Source organism: Rattus norvegicus, chromosome 20 (assembly GCF_021556685.1).
Source record: "Rattus norvegicus strain SHRSP/BbbUtx chromosome 20, alternate assembly SHRSP_T2T, whole genome shotgun sequence".
Lineage (NCBI taxonomy): Eukaryota > Metazoa > Chordata > Mammalia > Rodentia > Muridae > Rattus > Rattus norvegicus.
Genome location: NC_141553.1, coordinates 2,772,912 through 2,793,113, shown reverse-complemented (window position 1 = coordinate 2,793,113; position 20,202 = coordinate 2,772,912). Strand labels below are relative to the sequence as shown.

The 20,202-nt window shown below is 49.7% G+C and overlaps 2 protein-coding genes, 1 long non-coding RNA gene and 2 pseudogenes across 16 annotated transcripts in view; 3 read left to right on the top strand and 2 right to left on the bottom strand.

Moving 5' to 3' along the window:
• The window catches only part of LOC147998448 (uncharacterized), an 83,426-nt gene extending 79,965 nt beyond the window's left edge, over positions 1-3,461 (top strand). The window contains exon 5 of the long non-coding RNA XR_015645377.1: positions 2,519-3,461. This is a non-coding gene — a long non-coding RNA (uncharacterized LOC147998448). The remainder of the gene's footprint in view (positions 1-2,518) is intronic.
• On the bottom strand, positions 3,424-7,736 carry RT1-N2 (RT1 class Ib, locus N2). Of its 9 annotated transcripts, none has more exons than XR_015644798.1 (10): positions 7,663-7,736; positions 7,306-7,421; positions 6,868-7,137; positions 6,433-6,684; positions 5,431-5,796; positions 5,137-5,253; positions 4,615-4,647; positions 4,445-4,491; positions 4,211-4,308; positions 3,424-3,895 (listed from the first exon to the last, which is right to left on the bottom strand). XR_015644798.1 is itself a non-coding variant. In XM_087597598.1 (10 exons), the coding sequence occupies exons 3-9, from the start codon at positions 7,103-7,105 to the stop codon at positions 4,216-4,218; spliced, it is 1,056 nt and encodes a 351-aa protein (XP_087453724.1). In that variant the 5' UTR covers positions 7,106-7,202; positions 7,306-7,421; positions 7,663-7,736; the 3' UTR covers positions 3,424-3,895; positions 4,211-4,215.
• Positions 7,737-9,643: 1,907 nt separating this feature from the next.
• Positions 9,644-19,135, bottom strand: RT1-O1l1 (RT1 class Ib, locus O1 like 1). Of its 6 annotated transcripts, XR_015645345.1 has the most exons (11): positions 18,961-19,135; positions 16,402-16,576; positions 15,759-15,955; positions 15,298-15,567; positions 14,861-15,136; positions 14,484-14,671; positions 14,027-14,302; positions 13,778-13,894; positions 13,566-13,598; positions 13,399-13,446; positions 9,644-10,089 (listed from the first exon to the last, which is right to left on the bottom strand). XR_015645345.1 is itself a non-coding variant. In XM_087598474.1 (10 exons), the coding sequence occupies exons 3-9, from the start codon at positions 15,832-15,834 to the stop codon at positions 13,403-13,405; spliced, it is 1,092 nt and encodes a 363-aa protein (XP_087454600.1). In that variant the 5' UTR covers positions 15,835-15,955; positions 16,402-16,576; positions 18,961-19,135; the 3' UTR covers positions 10,513-11,847; positions 13,399-13,402. The 6 variants fall into 6 exon arrangements, 3 of the variants coding, with proteins under 3 accessions (XP_087454601.1, XP_087454600.1, XP_087454599.1); XM_087598474.1 differs by lacking the exons at positions 9,644-10,089; positions 14,484-14,671 and adding an exon at positions 10,513-11,847; XR_015645344.1 differs by lacking the exons at positions 9,644-10,089; positions 16,402-16,576; positions 18,961-19,135 and adding an exon at positions 12,892-13,113 and having other exon boundaries at positions 15,759-15,966.
• On the top strand, positions 13,323-15,520 carry RT1-O3-ps (RT1 class I, locus O3, pseudogene; annotated as a pseudogene).
• Positions 19,128-19,856, top strand: Rps2-ps2 (ribosomal protein S2, pseudogene 2; annotated as a pseudogene).

Genomic DNA, 20,202 nt, shown 5'->3' with positions numbered 1-20,202 from the left:
ATAGCCAAGAAGGCTTCTATATCATTTGTGTGACCCCTTTTTCCAGCTGGGGAGGTATTCAGGGCCTCACAAACAATAGGCAAGCCCGGTAAACCTGAAGTTCAGTGCTATGTGTGGATGTTCCACCGATGACCTCTCCATGTCACTGTGAAACTGGGTCGTTGATGGGAGAGTTGGGTATGAGGAAGGCAGCATTTGACACAGGCCTCAGTGTCCCAAACTGGATTGCTTGCAGGACCCTTGCAAAACTGAACCAACAAGGGCCACAAGAACTGCATGTGGCTCTGGTTACACTGCAGAATGCACTAGTGGGCATGAGCCACGATGCACGGGGGAGGCACTGGAGCCTGGCTGGTTTGGATCTCCATGGTAACCAATTACACAGGCTCTAAGTGCTTACTGAAGCAGGTGCCTTGGGGAACACTCAGGACCCAGTTAGGGGAACCAGGGAACACATGGCTGGATCTTTGCAGAGCAGCAGTGCCAGGTTTGAAGACTAAAACCGTTAATGGTAGCAAGTTTCTGAAGGGTCTAAGATTAAGTGGCAACTCTTTCAAATGGTGGAACACGGAAAGTGGAAGTAATTCCCTTGGGGCTGTCTACATCACAGCCCGAGGACCTGATTCAAGTGTGACAGGGACAGTGGGGGAAGTTAGGAGCAATTTTATTTCTATAAAGGCTCAGTTATTCTCCATATTGAAGAATCTGCGTGTATATGGTTGGAATAGGGTAGCAGATAAATACTGCTAATCGTTTGTTTGGTCTGCATTAAGCACCCCAAGCCTGAGGTTCCTGCTTGACACCACAGACTGATTAGATGCAGCAGTGGGGCGGGACTAAGCTCTGGAATGCCTTTTGTTCCGGTCACACTCACCTGATTGGTGGAGATGAACCAGAAGGCAGCTTTTAGGGAGTACAGGGATTGTTGCACTCTCCAGTGTGCTCCCGGAGAACTAGACTCTGCAGAAACCAGGAAATGGAAAGAGGATTCACAGAAAGTGGTTGAGGCCCAGATCTCAGCCTCCAGCCTTCAAGGACTTCTTAGAACAGGATAAATTTGATTTGCTAGCTTGTGTAGCTAATTGTCTCTGTGAAAGCCTTTTTAACCAGGAGCAGACTGCCCCCTGGTGGCCAGGCTAAGAAACTGTTGCGCGCCTGACTCTGGATGAGTTCTGTTCCAAGTTCATGGTTGTGTCCTGAACTTTCTTCTATCTTAAAAGAAACAATATGTCTTCCTATCAGTCAGTAAATCAATCAACCTACCTACCTACCAACTAATCAATCAGTCTGTTAGTCTGTCTGTCTCTCTGTCTAGCCTGGAATTCACACAGTTCCTGTATCTGCCTCTCGAATGCTGGGAGTAGAGGTGTGTCCCACCAACATCCATCAAGAGACAGTAATTTTATAGACATAACGCATTTTGAGTTGTAGGCGGACCTGGTACTAGGATGAGTGACCCCATTATCTTGTAACAAATGTCACTGCCTAATGCCTGCCACACGCAGTCTAAGTCAGATGCTGACACTGCAGCTGGTCCACCAGAATCTGAGGTTTCCAGTTGTCAGCTCTTGTTGGTTCTCAGGTGGACCCCACAGTGTACTCTTAGGACCAGTATGGAGTCACCTTCTGCAGAAGAAGAGGCTGCAATGTATTCTCAGAGCCAGCCATCCCGATGGCTTTGTGGAAACTTCTTTCCTGGCCTTTTGTCAATATTTCAAAGTAGGATTTTCATTTCATAGAGCGCAAAACAGAGATGTGGTATTGAGCTGATGTAATAATGGGCCTTATAAACAAATGCCAGTTGCAGCTTGTAAATAACTCAAGATGGAATCCTTAACTGCAAGAGTTAAGGTAGCAGAGGGATTTAGGAAGAATATTGGTAAAACAATCCATTTATTTACTTGCTGTGCATGGTAATTTATACAGACTTTCCCAGTCAGGTATTGAACTGTAATCTTGTCAAGACTTGATTTTCTATTGGTTTAAGAAAAAGACTAGAATTTGGGGCTGGAGAGGTGACTGTGTGGTTAAGAGCACTGGCTGCTTTTCTGGAAAACCTGTGTTCCAATCCCACATACAGAAGGCAGCTCACAACCGTGGTCACCGATCAAGTAAATGTTGAATTTGGTTTTAGAAAAAGAAGACACACAGAGGAATCAGCAATATTTTAGATCTGGATTTGTTTATTTTTTTAAAAAGTATGTTGACTTTTAATTAATTAATTAAGTAATTAACTATTGTTTCTTGAGTCCGTTTCTCTGTGTAACCCTGGCTGTCCTGGAATTCACTCATAGACTAGGCTGGCTTCAGAGATTCAACTGCCCCTGTCTCCCCAGTGTTGATTTAAGGCGGGGCCATCAGCAGCTGTTTTTTTCTTCCTTAATAGCTCTCTCTCTCTCTCTCTCTCTCTCTCTCTCTCTCTCTCTCTCTCTCTCCCTATCTTCTGGCACCTCTCTTAATCCTCCTGCTGCATCTCTACCTTAGAATGCTTTCACTGATCCTTCTCCATGACTCCTAGGTGGTGGGCTCTGTCAGGATGAAGCTGAGCATCTCCTTCCCAGCCACTGGCTGCCAGCAACTCCTGGACAATGAAGCAAGCTCTGCCTATTCCACGAGAGGCGAGAGGTTACAGAAGTAGTTGCTGATCCTCTGGGTGAATAGTGGAGGGGCTACATGGTCTGAACCAGTGGTGGGAACAGCCGAGAAGGGTTTCCCTTGAAAGGGCCCAGCAAGGTGTGTGGACCTGCTGTTGTGTAAAACTCTTGTTAGAGACCAATGAAAACCGGAGAGAGGCAGCCCGAGCCTGTCTGCAGTCACATTATGGATGCCGGTCTGAGTTCTCAACTTGGTTATCATAAGTGAAGGAGAGGAGACTCCCGGACTGACAGACATGACTGTGCTTCAGTGCTTAGGGCCCAGAAGAACTGCAGAACTTGAAAGCTTTTCAGTCTTTCTGAAGAGGCTGATGGTGTCGGCCTACAGGTTGTCAGAAAGTAAGCAGAGGATGTAGAAGCCGAGGACCAAAGCCCCCAAGATCCAGCAGCTCTTTACACCAGCAAAACGCTGATGTATTGTTCAGTGGAGACACCATGCTGTGGAGACGGAGGAGAAGCTGCAGCTAAGTGTTGGGCCAGGAGAATGAAGGAAGTCAAAATGGGGGAAAATGCCAGGAACAGACTCCCAAGAGATGTAGCTTGCTTCCACTTCCAAGTCAACAAAAAATGATCCAACTTTCAGAAATACATTTTGGTGGCTTGAGAGAGCAGCCAGAGGGCTCAGTGGGTAAAGGCACTTACACACCTGAGTTTCATCCCTGGACCCACCTGGTGGAAGAAGAAAACGGACTCCAGCAAGTTGTCCTCTCTCCCCCACACCTGGGCTCGCACATGCACACACACAATACATGAATAGATTTGAGACACCTTAAAATACCAAAAATAGAATTTTTTTATTAAACCCCATTTCTACTAGTCCACAATTCTTTTCTGCATCAAAGTAATTGGTCCCAACTTGACCTGATTAAATGTCCCCAAAACATTGGGGGTAGTAGCCAGAATGAGGTGTGTGAGAGGATGGAGCTTGGCCCCCTCTCTGTGTCCCTTGACAACATGGCAAAATGCCTGACAAGAAGCCACTTAGAGAAGAGAGAGGTGGACAGATCTTCAAGACAGAAAGGAGGGACCTGTTTCTGTCCAGTGTGGTAAGAAGTGGCCTGCTCCTGCCCTGGTCATGAAGGAGTCCTGCTGGTGTGCTGCTGGTTTTCTCTTGAGACTCTGCCTAAGCCACCTGAATGCCTTGTTGGCTAAACCTGTCTAGAGACACCCTCACAGCCACCCAAAGGGGCGTCTCCCAGGTCCTTCTAAATCCAGTCGAGTTGACAATGAAGATTGGCCAACTGATGGGATATAAAAGGAAAGATTCCATTCTTCAGTAGATGTTGCAGGCGATCCCATAGGGGCGGTGGGGGAGGGGGCACAGCAGGCAGGCGATCCTACAGGGCAGTGGGGGATGGGGCACAGCAGGAAGGCGATCCTACAGGGCGGTGGGGGAGGGGGCACAGCAGGAAGGCGATCCTACAGGGCGGTGGGGGAGGGGGCACAGCTGCACGTGTTCTGTTGAGCATGTTCCTGAGTGAGGAGACTAAGCAAAGCCTTCTGAAAGCCACAGGGAAACAACACCCACAGTGGGAGCAGGGAGGACAGGCTGGTACCTCTTTTAGAATGACAAGCTAAGCAATCCTAAAGTCCCAGAGCGGAATCCTAGATGAGTTCTGTAGTTCTCAGTATTCCAAGAGGGACCCTCGATCTCCTACAAGAGTCAAAGCACATTCAGGGCAGTTATCATAACTGGCGATGTCCCAAATATCTCGCTCCTCACTCAGAGTACCCAAATCCAAAGATTCTATACGCCCATCAGGAGTCCTCTGTGCCACCCCATGTCTTACCTGATCATCCACAACAATCCTGCAAGAGTCTTGGGGACTGTCTCCATCTAGGGAAGAACAAAACAGGACCCAGTCACACTTCAGAAGACGGGAGGCTAAAGGAGGAACTATGGGCTGGTGAGCTCCCATGGGCCCCGAGGGTCTCAGAGATCACCCCTCACCACACTCACCTGCTTCCTGGGTGTCGTGCCTTCCTCTTTCACCTGAGGAAAGAAAACCATGTATGCATGACATGGGAGCACAATCTTCCTAATGCTGCAATCTTTAATACTATATCATGTTGCAATGACCCCCAACCATAAAGTTACTTTGTTGCTACTTCATAAGTGTAATGTTGTTACTGTTACAAATTGTAATGTAGATATCTCATATATAGGATGTCTGATAAACGAGCCCCAATGGATCCCTACCCACAGTTAGTACTGGGCCCAAGGTGATGTACTATGTCCTTGGATGTTTGCCCTCAGTGAACCTTTGCCTGTGACAGCTGGGCATGAGGTCTCAGTCACCAGAACCATTCCCAAGCAGAAGTTGCCATTTAGTCCCCTTCACTTAAAAGTTAAACAAAAAGGCTTCAGGCTAAGAAGACAGGGCTGTGGATGGTTCATCCTATTACCCAAGCAGGGCAACATCTACCTAAGGCTTCAAACCCTCATCTGGATGAGTAAACACAGAACACATTTCTTCCCTACCTGCCTTCTTCTTCAGGCATATGCAAATTGCCACAGCAGCAGCAACACAGAGGACAATTGCAGAGACAGTGGGTAGAATAATTAGAATGATTGTAGTGGTGGAATCCTGGGCAGGCTCTGGGCAGGGAAGGGAAAAGAAGGGAAGAGGGGGGAAGAGAGAGGAGGGGAAGGGGAAGGGAGAGGAAGGGAGGGAAAGAGAAGGTGTGAAGACCATCTCCATCCCTGACCTGCTCAGCATCTCAAGAAAGGCTCCACCTTTCCCTGACCGCAGCTCTGCACCCACACCCTCCTTACCCCATCTCAGGGTGAGCGGCTCTGACAGCCCCTCATGCTCCACAAGGCATGTGTACTTCTGCTCCTTCCCTAGAGGCACCACCACAGATGCCCACTTCTGGAAGGTTCCATCCCCTGCAGGCCTGGTCTCCACAAACTCCATTTCTTGGATCAGGTCCTCCCCATTCAACTGCCAGGTCAGGGTGATGTCAGCAGGGTAGAAACCCAGGGCCCAGCACCTCAGGGTGACATCACCTTCAGGTCTGGGGTGCCGGGTCACATGTGCCCGTGGCGGGTCTGAGGGAGAGAGTTGAAAGGATGAGGCATCTTGCAATCTTCCAAGGACTCAGTAGTGTTCATATGTCCATCCTGGGATGGTCAGGAGACCTGGGATGGGATTAGGGTGTCCACAATCCAGACACCAGCAGGAGCACATGCACCTGAGAGGAGCTGTTCTTTGAGATGTTTTAGGATGTGAATGTGACAATATGGGGCAGGAGACTCCAGGTCTCTGCAGACTCCTGGGAAGGGCTTCTGGTCCTGAGCTGTGTGAGGGCCAATAGACTGAGAAAAGCTGGAGTCTGACTCTAGAGACACTGAGTAGGGAGGGCATAGAGGGAGGCCTGAGAAAAAGTTCTTCAGGGATCCAGGGGCATTGCTCAAGTCAAGGAATTGTTCATCAGTTACTAAAAGATTTGTCTCTTGTTGGAGAAAATGAATTTCTTGTTGGTAAGAGAGGGCCTGTCTTCTGAGGGAGTCATTGTTGGTTAGAGACCTGGAACACAAGAGGCTTTTGCGTCTCTGGACTTGGGAAGGAGTGAGAAGAGACCTCATCATTTACCTGACTCCCTCTCCTCCTCTGCAAACGCTAAGTATCAAAACCAGAACTTGCACTTGCTTGGGTAGTGCTCAACCTGTGAGGTAAACCCCAAGTCCTCTTTTCCCACCCATGAACATCCAGCTCTCTAAACTCCCAGCAAACATCCTAAAAGAAACTTAGACACAGTTTAGCTCCCCTGGCACCTGAACGCAGCAGCCTCTCCTTCTCCTTTTCTGGGTATTTCTGCAGCAGCTCTGAGCAGTTGTCCTTCAGGCGAGCTTCTAACTCAGGCTGAGATATCTGAGCTACAGTGCTGGTCCACGCTGTCCAGAAACGCAGGTCTTTGTTCAGGGTGGGGTGATCTACACCATCAAAGGCGAGCTGGTCGTACCAGTGAAGCAGGCGCCCATCTGACCCCACATCGCAGCCTTGCTGCCACTGTAGTGTGTGGAAGTCTAGAGAGGACATAGTTGGTGGTCAGCCTTGTCGGGAAGCACAGTACCACTAGAGCATAGACCAAGTTCCTGCTATCACTGTAGACTCCTTTTTTGAGGAATAGGGCAGGTCTTGGGTGAAACTCCTGTCCGGCCGATGTGGACAACCCTGGTACATCCTGGGGATGGGTAGGGGTCACTCACCGTCCATGCTCTTATTGTAAAAACGAACCAGCATCATCAGGTTCCTTGCAGACTGTTGTTCTTGAGTCTTGACTTTATGAACCTGCTGCTCCCAGTACTCTAGCCCCTCCTGCTCCTGCCAAGGCACTAGGGGCTTCAGGCTTACAGTCTCCTTGTTGGTGTCCAAGCGCACGAACTCCGTATCATCTATGCAGCCGCTGACTATGATCCGTGGCTCCCGGAGTCCCAGCCAGGACATGACAATGGAGAAATACCGCAGGGAGTGTGAGCCTAGGGTTAGCGCATGGTGAGACCCAGACTGGGCGGGTGCGAAGGCTTGAAGCAGGGCAGGCTGCCTGGATTGGGATCCGGACAGGTTGAGAAGGGGACAGGAGAGACTGGGTGGTGCTACTCCTGGCCTTCCCAGCAGAGGCAATTTCCCTCCCCCATCTCACTCACCCTCAGGGGTCCAAGTCCAGGAGAAGGAGGCATTCAGGAGCAGGAGAAGGGCACTGAGCCAGAGCGCACCAGCCTTGGGAACCCAGAGCATATGGGTCTGGGCTGATCTTGGACAACTTCATAAACCAGACCGACAGGGATTGGATTATCTCAGAACCCAACTTCAAAATATGGTCGCGAAAGGAAAACACTAGGCAATCTTAATTTTAAAAGTAACCAAGTGACACAAGCTCTGGGTGCAGAAGCTATTGTCCCAAATCCATCATCTATCTTATGTCGTAAATTCTTCCCGTGGCAGAAGCCTCCAACAGGTCTGACAATTCCCAGGCCTACATCCAGCTCCCCTATTGTGCTCACCTTTGCTGAAAAAGGGAGTTCCTTTCTCCCCCAAAAATAGGGCTTCCCCTCTAGGACCTGGAAAACTCAACTCCACCTTCACTTAGCGATTGGTCATTATTAGCCAATCAAATAATTAGGCGGAAGTTATCCTACAGAGAGTGAGAACTAGTCTTAAGTCATTAGTATCTAGGCAGAAAAACTCAAGAGACTTTAGGGACTAGAAAGTGAAACTGAAGAGCTTAGGAATCAGGCAGTCTCAGTCCTTACACCCTCGCTCTCAGATCCTGACAGTCATTATATGAGAGGGACTGCGCACACTTCCAGAGTCCCCAGAAAGAGCAGGAAGAGCTGTTCCTTTCACACTGTCTTCCTGAGACCTTTTCAGAGGCTGTCTGTGGAGTCCAGGGAAGACTGCAGCCTGATCTCAGGCCCCCTCATGGGACACAGGATCATCCAGAAGGAAACACCCCAGGGCCTATGTTGGTAACAGTCAGCTGGTTTGGGAATTCAGTGGAGAGACAGATGAGATCCCTCCCCGCCTGTCTGTCTGTCTGTCCGGAACTTTTTTTTTTTGTGGCCAGGCTTGCCCCAAACTCAGAGATCCACCTGCTTCTGCTTCCTGAGTGCTGGCATTAAAGGTGTTCACCATCATGGACCTGTGAGATATGTTTTCTCAATGAACCTGTCAAGTTGACCAGCAAACACTGTGGAGTTTCCCCTGCAAGGCTGTGTCTCATCTCTAAATCAGGGTTCTCACAGCTCACTGGGAACCTGTTACAGTATTTCCTCAGTTCTGGGGCAAGGTCCCCTGTCCTGTCCAGCAGGCAGGATGGAGCAGAGCAGGACTGTTAGTAACTGTTCACGGACCAGATACTTGGTGTGTTTGGGTGGCTTTATGAATGTCAGTGAAGGAAATCTGCCATGGGTCTAGGCACAGAAGGTCCCAGTCCTTTTAATATTTGCCCTGATTAGGACAGTCCCTCAGATTAAAGTCAGCTGATGTGGGGCCCTAATGACCTTTACAGAGTCCTTTCAGTAACCTGAGCATTTGATGGACTGACCTTGTGAAGATGAATATCAGGCGGGTCATTTTGGAAGGGCTGGGGAGAAAGAACCCAGCACTGCTTTGTTCTTCTTTGTGTGGGAATTGGCTGTTGTGGGTCTTAAAGTCTAACTGAGCTAGATTGAGGGTGGTAATGTTTGAAAACCGTACAGCCGGTTCTAGGTATGGTGGAGGAAAAGGAAGATCCCAGCCTGAACACAGCAGAATAGACCTGGTGGTGAGAGGGAGTCAGAGGAAGGTGAAGGGGAGAGGAAGAAGAGGAGGAGGAGGAGGAAAAGGAGGAGGATGAGGGGAAGAAAGGGTAAGAGGAAGAGGGGCAGAAGGAGGAGGAGGGGGAGAAGGAGGGGGAGTAGGAAGAGGGAGAGGGGGAAGAGGAGGAAGAGGAAGAGGAAGAGAGAGAGAGAGAGAGAGAGAGAGAGAGAGAGAGAGATCGATCCAGGAAAGTGAGAAGAAAGGAGGTGGCGAGAGCACCCAAGCAAAGCGAGCTGGTGGTGGCTGGTGGGAAGCCTGAGAGAAGAGAAGCTTGGGGAGTGCAAGGGAAGCTCAGGGGCTGGAGAGGTTAAAGGGTAGTGGGGTGGGGGTAAGAGATACTTAGGGGAGCCAGTACTCTGTGGTGACAGAGGTTCTAAACGTGCCTGAAGCTGATACCCTTTAACACACTTCCTCATGTTGTGCCAACCCCAACCACAAAGTTATTTCTGTTTGCTACTTCATAACCATAATGTTGCTGCTGTCGTGAATCACGTGAATGAATATCTGTGATTTCCAATTGAGTTTGGCAACCCCTGTGGGAGGGTTGTTTGACCCACAGGTTGAGAGTCACTGCTGTAATAGGTAATGGGTGCTGAGAGAAACTGATACCAAGAGTCCCTTTTGATAGGCTAATAGGAATCCCAGTTAGGGATATCCTCAGGGCCTAATGGGTTGCAAATCCTATTTAGCTGTGAGAATTTTAATTCTTAAAATTGAAATAAGGAGATTAGAATACTACATTATGATACCATAGGACAGATTGAACGGGTCGTTAGGAAAATTCCCCATCTTTGGAAGCTGATGCTTTCAGAGAGTCCTGGGAACTCTGTAGTAAGAGTGTGGGAGATCCACATTCCTCTGTTATTGCTACTATGTAGCAAAGCAGCCAACCTCAGCATCCGGAGACTCCAACCCCTCCCACAGTGCCTGATATCAAGAGTTCTTGGTGACCCTGGCTCAGGAGCTCTCCCAGGTCACAGTTCAGTTTTCTTCTTGTTCTGTTTTCTCAAGGCTTCACTAGAGCTGTGGTCACATGAGATATGGCTTCCCCATATGGTTGCTGGAAAGGGCTCAGGTTCCTGCTGGTTGTCCTCAGGAGCCCTCTGTACCCTAGGTCTCTCTTGAGACTTCTTCATTAGAGAGAGGGAGAGAGAGCGAAAAACAGAAATTGAGAGAGAGAGAGAGAGAGAGAGAGAGAGAGAGAGAGAGAGAAAGAGAGAGAGAAGAGGAGGAGGAGGGGAGACAGAGAGAGAATGAGATATGTAAAAATATGCTCAAATATCCAATCCCAGATTGCAGCTCATCCACCATCCTCCCTGCATCACCGGTAGATTGAGCAGGTCCTGACCAACCCCCCCCCCCCTTCCACACACACTAGGAGGAATTAATTTTACCTCTGCAAGGAGAGGGCTGAGTCTGAAGACCCACACCAAAATCTAATGTTACCCAACATCCTGTATGTCAGATGAACTTTTTACCTATCTTCTCCATTTTAAATCTTTAATTAAAAAAATTTCTTAAAATCAGGGACAACAAAGGAAGGCACAAGTCAGTATTTCTTGAAAGATCTTTATCAGAAAGTTGTTTTTAAAATTTTAACCATTTATTATTTAGTCTCTTGGCAAGCATCACACAAAAATTGCAGAACTACCTTGCTCAGGAGAGCTGTGAATTCTTGTTTTACTTTATGGAAGCTGTAAATATAGATGAGTGGATACAATTCTTGGTTGAGTCACAATCCAGAATTTGGGCATCCATATTTCCACGCTCAGACTAAAGAACCTCCGGGAGTCCCCATCAAACTAGCAGCTCACTTAATTCTATTCTCTATGTCGTTTTACAATTGTCATTTGCACCATAAAAAAATGTTATTTTTGCCTTTATACAAATCTATCTTCGTTTGTAAAACGTAGTATTTAGTGACAGGCAATTCTATTTTAAAAAATCAAAGTTTATTTAAGGACAATGTCCATTTTATAATGAAATCATGGTTAAAATACTGATGTTTAAAAAAAATCACATTATAGTGTGTAAAGTTTGTTTAGAAGGCTGTTCACCATAGCTCTTGTGACAGCCTGAGAACACAGTTGTAGGTTTCCTGCGGACAGAGCAGAATTCACAGGGAGGCTGATGACAGCCTTGTCATTAGGTGTGTAAAGAACTGATGCTGAAGGGGCTGAGGGGTGGGATCGTGGGTAGGAGCTCCAGCTGCTCTTCCAGAGGCCTGGGGTTACATCCCAGCACCTACACAACAGCTCACAACTGTAACTCCAGTTCCAGAGGATCCTCCTCCCTTTCCAGACACTAGGCAGAAAGGTAGTGCACAGATACACAAAGGGTCAAAATACCCACATACATTAAATAAATAGATAATTTTACACTGAGTAAGTAAATACATACATACATACATACATACATACATACATGCATGCATACATACATAACTGATGCTGAGAGCCAACTGTGTGGGGCTCCTCATAAACAAGACCCCTAGGTTACACAAAGTGGGATCACGTACTTCACCAACAACATAAGTGGCAGAGACCTCACTGCAGTCACTGCTGTCCCCACAGGACAATTAAAATGAGATACTTACTAGGCAGGTATAGTGGCTCATGCCTTTAACCCCAACACTCGGAAGGCAGAGACAGGTGCCTTGACATTGTCCACAGAGTGACCTCCAGGACAGTCAGAGCTACAGAGAGAGACCCTGCCTCAAAAGCAAACCAAGACAAACCAAAGGAAGCCACCGCCAAACGACCAGTAAATAACGGGAGGCAGCTTTGACGTCCGTACCCCCGTTTTCACGCGCAGAAGAGACATCTGTATTTTCCAGTGAAATTTTGTATGAAAGTCAAGCCCTGGAGTGCTTTTCACCAAGAGAAACTCTGTTAGAGAGAGAGAGACAAAGAGAGAGAGAGAGAGAGAGAGAGAGAGAGAGAGAGAGAGAGAGAGAGAGAAGAGGAGAGGGGGGAGAGAAAGGAAGGGGGAGAGGAGAGAGAGAGAGAGAGAGAGAGAGAGAGAGAGAGAGAGGCAGCGTTAGTGTGTGGAAGTATTTTTCCTTACATCATACAGTCCTTGCACCACTTAGCTCCTGACTGACAGCAGGTGAGCCTTCTACATCCAGCAAGCCCTTCCACTGGAGAGCCCCACTGGGGAGTGTCAAAGCTGGAATGCGTTTAGCAAGTGCTGGTGTGAGAACCCAAAACAGTCACCTTTGCTCCCATTGAGTTGCTCCCCCCCACCAGAAACTTGAGCTCAGGAACTTGTGAACCTGATACATGTTTTCTGAGTGAGGGTGAATAGCATGTTACAAAGTGAGGCAGAGCAGAACACAGTCCCCACAGGACTGGATTCTCGTAGAGACCCTGCTGTTTCTGTTGGTCCTACAGACAGGACTTAGACTCTGGAAGGTTGGGTGGAGGGAGGGAAGAATCTCAAGGCAAAGACCCTGGATGGGGAACATGTGCTCCTTGGAAGAAGTTCATGTTCTCAGCCCAGTGCAGGAACCTAGTTGGGCCTTGAAGGGACAAGGACGGAAAAACACTTAATGCCATGAGTCAGAGTCCCTAAAGGAGAATGAGACGGGTACCACTCACAGGAACCGGAACAGGCCTCTTCCTCCATACAAAGTCAAAAGACACAGAAATAAACACAGAAGAAGGGTGCAGAACCAGAGCTCGAACTGAGCCAAGGCTGACTTGCTGCAGATGCTTATAATGCTGGGGACAGAACAAGGCTAAGGTCGTCCCCCTGTCTCCTCCAAACAGTCTGTCTGGCCCTCGTTCCACCAAGTGACAAAGAGAAAAGATCTCAGGAGGACAGAGCAGAGGAGTGACCAGACCACACCAAAGGACTCATGAGGTGGGCGCCAGATGGGCATGACCACAGCCTCCCCGTGTCCTACCTGACAGCACAGGAGACACAGGTTCTGGAAGGTTCTCCACACTGCCATTTATTTTCTCCGCAAAATTCAGAATATTCTCAATCCCTTAATTTACCCATTAATCAACCCCTCATGTCAAAGATTTGCACAATCGAATCCACATTCAGATTTCTATGTTTGGTGTGGAAGTGAAAGGCTGCAGCTCAGGGCAGCATGAAACTGACAGGATGTAGATTTCCCATCATGTCTGCTGGACCAGGAAGGAGGGCTGTGGAAAGGAGAACAGGGGAGTTCAGGGCCAGGGCGCTAGTGTTTCTCCAGGTCTTCCCATTGTGCACACAGATAAAGCAAATAGCTTTACATATTTGTTGTTTCTAAGTCAGAACTTGTCCCCACAGGAAAGCTATCTCTGGGGTAAAACACAAGAGTCAGGACGGTCAATCTGAAAACATCTCAAAGGCCCACCTCTCATTCAAAGGTCTAAATCTGAGAGACCCTGGGACCCAGTCCTCTCCTTTGGCCCCAGGCCCAATACCAAGCCCCCAGGTGTCACCTTTTCAAGCCTCCAGAGAGGAGTCACAGCTGTGGACACTGTTGCTGCCTGCAGTAGAAGAAATAAGACATGGGGAGAATGACAGGTGGGGATGGAGGGGCCATTATGGGCTGACTGAGCTCTTTCACCCCAAGAGCCTCAGAGACACTCCTGCCCCCCACACTTACTTTGAGCTGGAGCATAGTCCCCTCCTTTTCCACCTGTGAGAAGAAAAGCTGTGAGAATTAAAGGGAGAGTCTAACCCTAGGAAGTTTCCAGAACTGACACAGACTCAGGTTAGAGACAGTAGCAATGGGGGTGTGGAGGGGTTTCCCACTGATGGGGCAGAGCACACTTCTAAAGGAAGCTGAGAGAAAAATCAGACCCTGCCCTTTCCTACCTGTGTTTCTCCTCCTCTTCCTCACAACAGCCACCACAGCTCCTATGATGGTCACAGCTCCAAGGACAACCAGGACAGCAATCATGGCTGTGTTGGAGACAGTGGATGGAGGAGCCTCTGGGAAGGAAAGGACAGGTACAGGAAATGAAGGTGGGGGTCATGACCCCAGCTCTCAGCCCTGACCAGCTCAGGGTCTGCAGAAAGCTCCAGCTTTCCCTGACCCCAGCTCTGCACCCACACCCTCCTTACCCCATCTCAGGGTGAGAGGCTCAGGCAGCCCCTCATGCTCCACATGGCATGTGTATTTCTTCTCCTCTCCAGAAGGCACCACCACAGCTGCCCACTTCTGGAAGGTCCCATCCCCTGCAGGCCTGGTCTCCACAAGCTCCATGTCCTGGGTCAGGTCCTCCCCATTCAACTGCCAGGTCAGGGTGATATCAGCAGGGTAGAAGCCCAGGGCCCAGCACCTCAGGGTGACATCACCTTCAGGACTGGGGTGGTGGGTCACATGTGTCTTTGGGGGTTCTGAGGAGAAGAGTTGAAAAGTTCAGGCATTTTTCATTCTTCCTGGAAACTGCAGGTGCTTAGGTGATCCATCCCATGGAGGGACAACAGAGCTGGGTCCTGAGAGGGATCAAATACCCTCAGCAGCCTTCCAGATAGTCCTTTCTTTGGGAATTTCTAGGCATTCCATGTCTCTCATCACCTTTCGACAAAGAGAGTCCTGCTCCAGACTGGGTGGATCTGAGACAGTCAGTGTGGCCAGTGTCAGACCCCAGTGTGTGCAGAGAACAGGGCCCCAGAGAAACGACTGCTCCAAAGGACTGAGGGGGCTACTGTTGGTCATTCCAGGGATCATCTCGGTTTCCATCCTGAAAGTGACTCTGAGCTGTCCTGAGAGAAGGGTACACACCAAGGAGAGGAAAGCCCCTCTCTCCCTCTCAGATACTGAGTCAAGAAAACTAGAAGCCTTCCCTGTATCTTGAGGCTGGACAAAGGCAGGATTCTACCTTATCTCCTTTCTTTCCCAACCAGAGAAAAAGGGAGCTGAGGTGGGATTGTTTCTCACACTACACTACTTACCTAAGTGTTGCCAAGTTTCCTCCCAGTTCTCCAGTAATCTGTGGAGTGTTTCCACGCACGTGCCCTCCAGGTAGGCCTTGTATTCCTCAGCTACACCATCCTGCTCCCACTCGTGTTGAGTGATCTGAGCCACTGCATCTGCTGCGGTCCAGGAGCTCAGGTCCTCGTTGAGGGTGATGTAATCATGGCCATCATAGGCGTGTTGATAGTGCCCGCTTTGGAAGCGACCATCAGGTCCCACATAGCACCCGTGCATATCCTGGATAGTGTGGGAACCTGGCCCAGGACATGAATTCAGTCCCTCCCATCTTCAGGAACAGCCCCCACCCCCCAAACCTAAAGTAAACCTCATGCACCCTGAGCGGATCCCATAGCCCTTCAGTGAGCTGGAGAGCGAACGTGACCTGAGACCTCTGACACCCAAGAGGGTCATTTACCATCTTGACTCTGGTTGTACTTGCGCAGCAGGTTCTGAAGGCAAGTTCGGAAATTCTGGGTGTGCCTCTTGAATATCCGAGTCTCCTTCTTCCAAAACTCCGGCTCCATTCGTTCCACCCACAGCGCGCTCGGCTCCGCTCTCGGATTCTCCGCGTCGCTGTCGAAGCGCATAAACTGCGTGTCGTCCACGTAGCCCACAGCGGTGAACCGTGGCTCCCCGAGGCCGGGCCGGGAAATGGCAGTGGCGAAATAACGCAGCGAGTGTGAGCCTGGGAACACCAAGCGGTGAGACCACGAACTCCTCTCCGGACCCTGGGCTGGTGCGCGGCCGGGGAGTGGAGCACCCGGACACGGTGGAAAAGGGGCGGAGGGTCTGGTGGGCAACGCAGGAACGCTGCTTCCGCGGTGCCGCCCCCGCCCGTCCCGGCAGAGGCCTTCTCCCTTCTTACCCTTGACTCACCTGCGCGGTTATGGCTTGCGGCCAGGGCGGCCGCAAGCCATAGCAGCAGTAGAGTGCAATGCACAAGACTCCCCATTCTCACGTAGGGGGATCCAAGTGCAGTGATACAAATCCTGGGATTTGTAACTTGCAATCACAGCTACTTTTATCGTGTCTTCTAGGAACCTCTTCCCAGTGGCCGTTTCAGGTACTGTGTACTTGACAATGTACACAATGAAGGCAAGAGCAAAAGTGAAAGCAACCCAAGCCCCAGCTAAGCCCTCAGACCCTGAGAGCCACTCCTCAGAACTTGGGACTTTGTCCTGACTCCTTCCTTGGATCTGAACCCTGGCCCTGGGGGTCATACTGTAATCAGAGTGGAAACCTTCAGGGTGAGGGCAGTTGCTTTGCTCATTCCCACCTCCACAGCCAACTCCATTGTGATGGCCCTTAGGTGGTCTGGAATGCAGTGTTGTCTTTAAAGCAGGAGGCTTGGGCCTGCAAGCACCACACAGTTTCCCACGCAGACCAGGGGTCTCTGTCCACCCCTAGTGGCTTGGGGTTAGGGTTAGCTCACACTGCCAAGCCCGACTGCTCAGGGATCTGTGTTCTAAATACATAAATGGCCCAAACAGCCTCGTGCTAGTCCCACAGCGGGTCCTACCTGGCTTCTGACAGGTTCCCCCTGCACTGGGGAAGTAACAGCCTTGCACACCAGCAGCAGCCTGTCAGCTTCTTGTTATTTCCTTCCTGCTGCAACTTCTTCCCTTGTTAGCCTGACTTCTCTCCAACCTCTCAGGAGCACTGTTACTGTGCAGACCCCATGCCAGTATTGTCTTCTGAGAAATGGGAAGATGTTTTCATCATTGTCCTGATCTCTAAGTTGCCCAGAACAGCCAACTACCCCAATATTCCCCTCTGAGGTCTCTTAACACTAAGAGCCATTCATCTACATCTGTCTTAGACTTCTGCTTATAGAAGTGCATGCACAATCGTACAAGCACATGCAGGAACATGCACAGACACACCTCATACACAGTCAGATGAACACACACATTCACAAACACATTTACACACAACAAACTCATACACACACTCACATTCACACACACTCACAAACACACATTCACACACACAACATTCACATACACACTCAAACATGTATTCACACAAATTCACACACATTCACATGTACACTCACAGACATATTCATACACACTCAGAAATGTTCACACACACTCACAAACACGCACACACACGCACACACTCTCACACACATTCACACACACACACACACACTCACACACATACAGTCACACACAATCTCCCACAGTTATTCCAACACACATATTCACAAACATATTCACACACTCACAGACAAACATACACACTCACACACACTCACACACACACTCCCTTCCTATCAACATGGCCTGTTGCCCTCCCTTTCCAGCCTTCCTGCTTCCTCTTGTCCTTGAGTCTGTGAACATGGCTGTCTCTTTTCCCCTCTGGGCTCCCCAGTGGAGCTCAGATGATGGCTTCAGCTGCTGCCCATTTTGGTTCTCCTTTCCCTGGATGGATTTGTTGGTTGCCTCCAATGCACTCAGAAGACTCCCTGTCACTCTCCAGGCCTTCCCATGATCCCCATCAGCACAGACAGTCTGAGGCCAGCCAGCCTGGGATTCTCCCTCAAGACCATGTCCACAACTGGAGTCAACTCCCTCCTTTAGTTTTCTGGCCTCTGGCTCACTGCACAGATTCTTATGCAATCTCTGGACCTCAGACCTCAGAGTACTGCTTTGCAATGCTAAGGAGAGCATTTAGACATCCCCTGAGGAGTGAGGCATCCTCACTCAGGCAATGTTGTGTGGCAAACTGAATCCAAGGAACTGTAAGAAGGGTCCCCTGTTTTATGCAAACCAGGCACTAGGAGACCCTCAGATCCTCTAGACTGTACTTGTGACTGTTTTGAATTTTTTTGTACAGCAGGCAGTGCTAAGTGTTCATGATCCTGTCTGGCCATGAGGTGCTGGCTCAGCAAGATGTAGGCCAAGCTGAAGCCCCATCAGCAGGTGTGGTTCTCAGGGCCTCGTGTAACTGCCTTGACAGCTCCTGCATCCGGAATACAAGGTGACAGTTTAGGCATCAGATGCAGGTGGTGTCTGCCCAAGCACCCTGGGAGGCTGAGCTATGAGTCTCCAAGAGTCAGGAAGAGCGGGGTTCCTGAGACTTTGAGCTCTGCATCTGGTAGCATCTCTGCTGCCTGCACCCTGGGTGATGGCTGCATTGAGAAGGCACAGAACTGCAAGCAGAGAATTTGAGGCAAGGCTTGTCTCTCTGCAGTTCAACCTCAGAGCTCTGTGGAGAGCCCTGACTTCATCAAATATCTCCCTGCCAGGGTGGTTGTGGCTTTCCAGGGCTGCATCCAACTCAGCTCTTGGTGAACTCACAAACTCCGAGCTCTCTGCGCCCCCTGCTGGTGCTTCTGTATGCTTGCGGATCCCATTCCCACCAGAGCACAGGCACCCAGTTTTTCTTTCCTCCATTTTTTTTTTTTAAGAGTAGAGTAGCAGATTTCCTTGTATTGGGATCCCCGAGGCCGGGCTGTGATATGGTCGTGGAGAAAGACCTCAGCCAGCAAGAGCATGAGGCTGTGAGCAGGGAGACCCGCCTCCCCTAACTTCCCAACCCCCAGTTCTTCCTGTGACCCTGGGCAGGTGCACTGCCCAGGAAGGGAGTGGGGGAGGGGCCTGGGATGCAGTGGATATGGGGCAAAGCAACTTGTGGTCAATGCAGGGTTGCAGCTTCCCTCATGCTTCCCCTTTTTGTCGTCCCCTCCCCTGACCCCCACTTTCCTGCAGATGCCATTTTCCTCTCTCCCTGACACTCTCTGGTAGGAGTCCTGGTCAAGGCCAAGGAGGACACCAGCAGCAGGAGCAGCAGCACGGAGCCATCAATCACAACTGGGGTTAGAGGCACATCTGAGTCCCATGGGCTGTGTGGACTTTATAACCCATGACCGTGTCGACACTGCTTGGTTCCCCAGGATCACACAACCAAATGGGAATGAGAACTGCCATCTGTCAGCAGTGCCCTGGCTGAAGGACCTTACACAGTTTAGGAGCAAAAGTGAAGCAGGGGAAACTGGGAATGCCCTTCTCTCTTCCCCACCTGACTGGACCTGCAGACTAAAAGTTTGCCCCGACACGTAAAATGAGAATACCTGGATAAGAAGTTAAGGATACTGCCTGGTGCTTCTTGTTGGGAAAACACCAAATGGGGGATGACTCAGGTACAGCAGGAGGGCCCAGAGTCCCTGGGGGCCCAGGATTAGGAGGCTGTGGTGGCTTCTGCAAAGGATTCTAAGGGCTGTTAGGGGACAACCATGGCAGTTGCTTCAGGTCTCATTGGAGGTAGAGCTGAAGAGGCATGGATCTTCTCCAATCTGGGCCCCTGGTTAAGGACATGAATACCAAGTCTTTGGAGAAGATCTACCTGTTCTCCCCACCCATTAAGGAGTCTGAGATTATTGACTTTTTCAGGGGTGCATCCCTAAGGATGAGGTTCTGAAAATCATGCCAGTGCAGAAGCAGACTGTGGGTGGGCAGCTGACCAGGTTCAAGGTTTTTGTTGCTATTGGGGACTACAGTGGCCAAGTTGGTCTTGGCATTAAGTGCTCCAAGGAGCTTGCCTCTGCCATCCAAGGGGTCACCATCCTGGTCAAGCTTTCAATCATCCTGGCAAGGAGAAGCTATGGGGAACAAGATTGGGAAGACCCACACTATCCTGTGCATGGTGACAGGCTGCTGTGGCTCTGTGCTGGTGCATCTCATCCCTGCCCACAGAGGCACTGGCATTTCCTCTGCTCCTGTACCCACGAAGCCACTGATGATGGCAGGTATAGATGACTGCTACACTTCAGGCAGGGGCTGTGCTGCCATCCTGGACTACTTTGCCAAGGCCACCTTTGATGCCATCTTCAAGACCTACAGCTACCTGACCCGCACCCGACCTCTGGAACATTGATGCCCTGGCAGGAGATCACCTCCAAAGTCTTCTAGGTCTGTAAGATCCATCAGAAATAAAGACAGGACCTTAATACCAAGAGACACAGGCAAGCAAATCTCAGAGTTTAACGCCAGTTGATACAGAGCTAATTTCAGTTAAAGAAAAGCTTAGGTTCTGGTATTGTGGTACACACCTTTAATTCCAAAGAATGAAGGTAAAGTGAGGTTGTAGAAGGACGCCCTCCTGTTTGAACGTGATGTGCTATTGAGTGGCAGGAAAGGTGACACATCAGAGAAAGATTTGAGAATATAGGATGTGCCCAATTCTCTGAAGAATAGAGAAGAAAGGGAGCTACTGAGGGTAGGGACAGACAGTGCAGGAGGAACATAGTCCAGTCCAAGGAGAACATGCAGACATAGGTAAAAACAGAAAGAACAGAGAATCAGAAGGAGCCGGA

Bases quoted from the DNA above. Each gene is read 5' to 3' on its own strand.
- RT1-N2 (XM_087597595.1), bottom strand. From the start codon at position 7,396: ATGCTCTGGGTTCCCAAGGCTGGTGCGCTCTGGCTCAGTGCCCTTCTC. The intron at 7,138-7,305 runs GTGAGTGAGATG...CGCTAACCCTAG, and splicing joins CTGGACTTGGACCCCTGAGG to GCTCACACTCCCTGCGGTAT. The intron at 5,254-5,430 runs GTAAGGAGGGTG...TTCCCTGCCCAG, and splicing joins GCCGCTCACCCTGAGATGGG to AGCCTGCCCAGGATTCCACC.
- RT1-O1l1 (XM_087598474.1), bottom strand. From the start codon at position 15,834: ATGGGGAGTCTTGTGCATTGCACTCTACTGCTGCTATGGCTTGCGGCC. The intron at 15,568-15,758 runs GTGAGTCAAGGG...TGGTGTTCCCAG, and splicing joins CGCAAGCCATAACCGCGCAG to GCTCACACTCGCTGCGTTAT. The intron at 14,303-14,860 runs GTAAGTAGTGTA...TCTTCTCCTCAG, and splicing joins GGAAACTTGGCAACACTTAG to AACCCCCAAAGACACATGTG.